The sequence below is a fragment of the Pterocles gutturalis genome, unplaced genomic scaffold, assembly GCF_000699245.1.
Source record: "Pterocles gutturalis isolate BGI_N339 unplaced genomic scaffold, ASM69924v1 scaffold35723, whole genome shotgun sequence".
NCBI lineage: Eukaryota > Metazoa > Chordata > Aves > Pterocliformes > Pteroclidae > Pterocles > Pterocles gutturalis.
The window spans coordinates 1-5,853 of NW_010126856.1; the positions used below are offsets into that span (position 1 = coordinate 1).

General features: G+C 41.4%; 1 protein-coding gene across 1 annotated transcript; it reads left to right on the plus strand.

Annotated features, from left to right (window-relative positions):
* Positions 1-1,282: 1,282 nt before the first annotated feature.
* On the plus strand, positions 1,283-5,426 carry LOC104465888 (protein FAM81B-like; the record flags this gene model as incomplete). Its single annotated transcript, XM_010079112.1, has 3 exons — positions 1,283-1,418; positions 2,998-3,193; positions 5,320-5,426. Coding segments are annotated over 3 exons (439 nt in total), but the record flags the coding sequence as incomplete, so codon positions are not given.
* Between the last annotated feature and the right edge of the window lie 427 nt (positions 5,427-5,853).

The following is a 5,853-nucleotide window of genomic DNA, read 5'->3' on the forward strand; positions in this document are numbered from 1 at the left end:
ATATATACACACACACACACATACATACATCTATATGAAAATAACTGCATGAAGGCTCTGTCTGAAGAGGTGCCAGCCCTGTTATTGCCTGCCGTGACAGCCAAGCAACAGCTCTAACTCGTGCAATGACCACCCCCTGCCCTCACCTTCCCACACTCTTCCCAAGTTCAGGTTGGACACTGGTCTCTATCATCAGCATAACATCTCAATATAATTTTATTTTCTCATGCACAAAGATCAGTGCTCCAGGAAGCAAACTCTGTGTGCAGCAGGTTCATGTGTGCATGGTAGGACTAAAAACAACAAACTTAATACTTCCAGTTTTTATTCTTAAAAAGTAAATTCTTAGAACTACTGACGAGCAATAGTGATAAACTGACCTAACAGAGTGCTTGTGCAGAAGATCTTGGAAAGACACTGTCTACAGCTAGCTACAATAACGTATCACTTAGAGAGACTTAAGTAACATTATTTTTTTTAATCACATTTACAGTGACTGGGGATGGTAATTATCACCTCATTAGACTGACACAAAGCTGTTATCAATCATTCAGTATAAAACCCACGTTCACTCAGACACCGTTTTGGAAAGTGATATTCAATATTAGAAGTTTCATAAGCATTAAGTCTCGTTATAAAATCCTGCTCCTAACCTGTTGATTTGTATCCTAACTGTGGCCCAAACAAGTTTCAAGCGATCACTGTTCACATGCAAGTCCTAGAAACTAATGCAATTGCATTAAAACTTTTCCCTGACATTCCTATAGTCAGGTCATACGCATAAGCAAGAAAATTTATATATATGACTACAACTTGGATCTAAGTTCACATCTGGGTGTGCTTTCACATTTCTATCCAACTTCTGCCTCAAAGGCAGTTGTCCATTCTATTCTTTGTTTGTAATCTTTTACTTCTAAACTCTTTTTATCCTTATGAACTTAATTTTCAGACCAGAAGTGGTTTTGCTGCTCTCTCCAGTGCCTAGCAGCACATGCTCAATGGGATAGCACAGTTTCTTCATCCACTTCCAACGGAGGTAATTCAAATGGAAAATTAACATTTTTCAGCCCTCAGATATTTTCCTACAGTAGACCACTCTACAAAAATCACATTTTGGCACTTAGGTACAACCTACGAGTTAAGGATTAACAAAAATAGTTGAGCTTAGGGCTCATTAGGAAGAGATTGGAGTAATTTAAACAATTTACCCCAGTGACTCAAGACTCCCCATAAACACTGACTAAACCTTAGTCTTGTTACTAAAAAATAATAATTATTTTAGGTTGACAAGCATTCTAAACGACTTCAGGGAGCAGATCCAGACTCATTGGAAGTGGACAGAAGTGCAGTTGACACAATCGGAAGAAGATCAAGCCCAGCACAGGCACCAGCTGCTCAGCTCAGTAAAGGAGAGACTGGTAAGACCTCCTGAGACGGCAGCTTGGGGAACTGGAGTGGCTTCCAGCTCTCCCACGACCAGGAGCAAGAAGCACTGCTCCTGTCACCTTGATACCCACAGGTACCAGATCACACACACAAAAAAAGAGATCGAACACAAAACCTGGTGCCTCAGGACATGGCCAGCAAAATTATGATTTACGGAAATCATGTAATTGTACATTAATTTATTTTGGAAGGGATATCTGGAAGTCATAAGGTTCAACCCCTCACTCAAAGAGGGCCAACAGCAAAGTCAGGGCTTGAGCCCCATCCAAGTGAATTTTGTTTCTGAGGATGGAGATCCCACAATGCTCTGGTCATCCCAGGAGATAAACTCTTCCCTGGTTATGGCAGCACACCTGTGTAACCCTGGTGTACCCAACAACAGCGTTTTCCTATCCCAAACTGAGCACTGGTGCCACCACTGAACACCACCCAGTTCTGTTCATTGACAAGTCCAGGAAAGGAAGGGGTCACCTGTGCAAATTCTGCCTGGTTTTAAATACAAACTCTTGCGTGCATTAAAATGCTTTGTGTCTTGGTTCCACGGCAGCAGTTAGCACTTGGCACAGGACCAAAGCCTTTTAATTAATTCCTTCACAGCTTTTAAAGCTTTTCTTCCTTCACTGTGTGCAGTTCATTCTGCTGCACAATTCAGAAAGGATCGACACACGATCACTTTGTCTTAGTGCTGCTGATCAAAGACCAGATTCAGAAATTGCTTTGAACTAAACCCCTTGTATTTCAATCTCCATTTATCCTGCCTGGTGACGATCTCTTGTACTCAATCCACCAACAGTGCAGCAAAGGAGAAAATAAAAACATTCCTGATGCATCAGCTGCTATCTCAAAGCTACCACTTGAATCCCCTTCCTCTGCTGATAGTTTTCGTGGTTATTTTGCAGAAAACACACCAATATATGTGGCTACCCTCCCCTAAGGGAGACCGCTGTGCCAAAAAACACAACGTTAACAGGAGTTAAAGCTTTCAAAGCCACTCTCAAGTAGTGCATCTGTTCTTTTATGTATCGCCTGCAAGAGCTGTGCTGAGCTCAGAAGAGGGAAAGGACGGCTTGTCACTGCTCCGTTAGGCAGCTCTTACAGGGTTCAGCCTCCTTAAGTGCACCGGCAGCGGAGCTGGGTTTACATCACGGGCTGGGAAGCTTGGGATTGAGATGGCCAATGTGAAAGCAATCCAAAACAGTTTTTTTGAGTTCCCAGTCTGTTGTTGCAAGGTCTGACAGCAAATCACTGGGTCTAAAATGAATAAATAAATTAAACAAACAAATAAATAAATAAATACAATATAATATATAAACCATATATAATAATTTTAAAAGGAGCTTTGTGGTCCTTTGAGGTCCCAGTCCCTCTTTCCCCATTTATTTGGTTGGTTGGGAAGAGATGACATGTCCTCCAGGGTACTAGACCTCACCTCATTTATTCCGTGCTGTCACGCACAGGACTAGGAAGCAAGAGTAACTGAATGCGTGGCTGGCAGGAGGCAGGTTAATGTGGGCATATTTAAAATGTCTTACCTGTGTTATGTGTTTAAAGGATAGAGCAGAAAAAAGAGTAGAAGAAAAGCTCCTGCTTCTGTCACTAAAGCTAGAACAAATGGATAAACCACAGAAATACGAAAAGCAGTTGAACCAGATGAAAAGTGATGAAAAAAACTTGCATGCAAGAATCATCAGATTTGAAAGACGCATCTGGAAGGAGCTTGAGGAAATCCAAAACGAATACAGATCAGGTGAGGATGGGCTTTCATGCAATTTATTTTAAAAAGAAATTCCACAGTAACTTGCTGCTCCAGAAAATACTTTCCAGCAAAGACAGAAAGACATCAAAATTATTTTTTTCTCCCAGACCCCATATACAGAGGTCTGTGGGTCAGTCCACTTGTCTTCACTAACAGCCAGCATGACATTTGCACACAGGTTGCTTTCTAAGAGTCTTAGGGTAAGATAATTTAAAAGGCAATATCACAACCTGTTTTCCAGATTTTTTAGAGCACCTATTTCTTCTGCTAGCAAGGTGACTAACCTTTGTTGGGAGGCACAAGTCATTGCCTTTTGCACAGACAGTGTTTGGTGGTTTTGCACTGTTTCCATCCTTTCCTCCCCATTCTCAACCAGCAGCAGCTGGAGAAGGTGGCACCGGGATGAGTTACAGCTACCCGACACAGACCATATACAGTGCAACAGTCAAATAACACCGCTGAATACATGGCAGTGGCTTCTGATGGGAACAGTGACATTCATGTAACCCACAGAGCATGAACTACACTACCAATCTGAGATTATTCCAGCTGTTCGACATTCAGCAGCAGTTAGAAAGGCTTTTACCTGGCATGGAGCACATGGCCTTCATGAGGAAGACTTTACCTAGTGCAATCCATCCATCCTGTGTCACTCAAACCTGGTCTGTTGTAATGCCTTCCACTTGCAGCTAATGATGGAAACACAGTTGGCACATCAGGTTATCCAAAAAAATCACTCCTCCCTGTCTCCAAGGGAACAGATGGCTGGAAATCGTTACACGAGAGCTTTGCATCTTACATGTTCTCACTTGAAACTCAAGCGTCTGGTTCTCATCTTCCGAGCTGTCTGCAGATGAGGACCCCAGCTCTTCAGCATCAGTTCCTTCATTATCTGCAACCTTCCTACAAGCCCTGCTCCCAGGCTGTACCAAACCGAGCTCCAAATTTGTGCAGCTTGACATGGCAAGACCAGGCTGTCTCCCGAGACCATCCGAGGGAGGACAAGACAGCACCTCTAAGAAAGCTATGGCTGAGAAATTCCAGAATAAAAGATTCTGGTACTGAAAGGAGAGAGTTCTCAACTTCACATTCCTGCCTGCAGAAATTAATGATGGAAGAGATCTGTCTATAACAAACTTTGGCCATGCTTGTGTTCAAACTCAAGCCCAAGGATTACTTTTTCCCACTAGTAGCTGCCCCTAGAAAGGGGGAAAAGAGGCCACTGAACAGGTGTGGAGCAGCAGGAGGGGCACAGAGGCAGCCTCTAGACTGTCTGAGCAGCTGACAGATTGGCATCCTGGAAATCAGAGACACAGCTGGAACTTATAAAATTCTAAGCACTATGCAGTGATTTGGTTGAACACTATCTGAAGTATAGCAGTGACAAAATTAATCCATATTAAAGAACCATTCCAAAAAGAAAAACATGTCATCAGCTCTCATGTTACAATAAGCACTTTCAGGAAGAAAAAAAAAAACACACACACACACAAAAAAAAAAAACCAGGACAATAACTAGAGGTAATACACTGTCAGGCTGCTTGCTTGCTAATAAGTTAACACCTGTGTGACACACTGGATAAATGCGCTGTCATTTGAATGTTACAGCAATCTGGAAACAGCAGCTCACAATTCTACTTTTCCACTCTTTACTAACAGTATTTGGCTGTTCAAAAAAGGTGCATCAGGTACTCTGCAGCTCTGTTTTGGAAAAAAAGTGTGCCTGCACACTCCCATCTTTCTTTTTATACGCCTATATACACACACAATGCTCAGTGAAAGAACAACATGCTTTAAAGCTAGCAGTACCCTTGGTTTTAAAGACAGACAGTATTTTTTCTACTCCACATCACAAATCCGATGTCAACTGCATCATTTTACTGCTACATGCAATTATGTTTGCTATTGTCCTTTGTACTGGAAGATGATTTCCACAGCAAGGAGACTGCAACCCAAGCTGCTAATTCATGTCTATGGTATTCAATAAAATTACAATATAGAGTGGATATAATGTTCTCTCTATTAAATGTGGGTCAGAAACCTTTGCAAAGAAAAATAATCTTTTAACGTATTGAAAACAATCACTATTTAATTAATTGTTCCTATTTTTCTACCAGGATTTCAATCCATTCATGAGTCCCTGGAGCTGCTTCAACAAATACAGAACACAAAGCTGAAACTTGAAAAAAAGAAAATTCAGAAAAACATGAAAAAGATGGAATGAAAGTGACCTTCCAGAGAACTGAACACCAAGAGCAAGCCTCGTCAACTCTTGCACATGCTCCCTCCAGTGAGAAGCAGCATTGGGTTGAAGAAAGAAGTCGCCTGTAGACACACCTGATTTTGCTCTCCCATGCCCCTGTAGGATGTTATTGCTACGTATGATATAGTGCAGCCAAAAAAAAAAGAATCTCTGTAACACCAACGGTCATTTTCACACCGATTTTACAACAGAGTGCTTCACTGTAGAAGAAAAGTGAAATTTTAAGGATTGATTTAAAATTTTACAAGCAGATTTCATACAAAAGTATTCATATTATTTAAAGGACTTAAAGAAAACAAGTACTCAGTTACTAAATGTGGTTGGCCCAGTCCTGCCGTAAGCTACATCGGTTTTAGATTGCTGTAACTACTGAAATCAGGTAAATTCC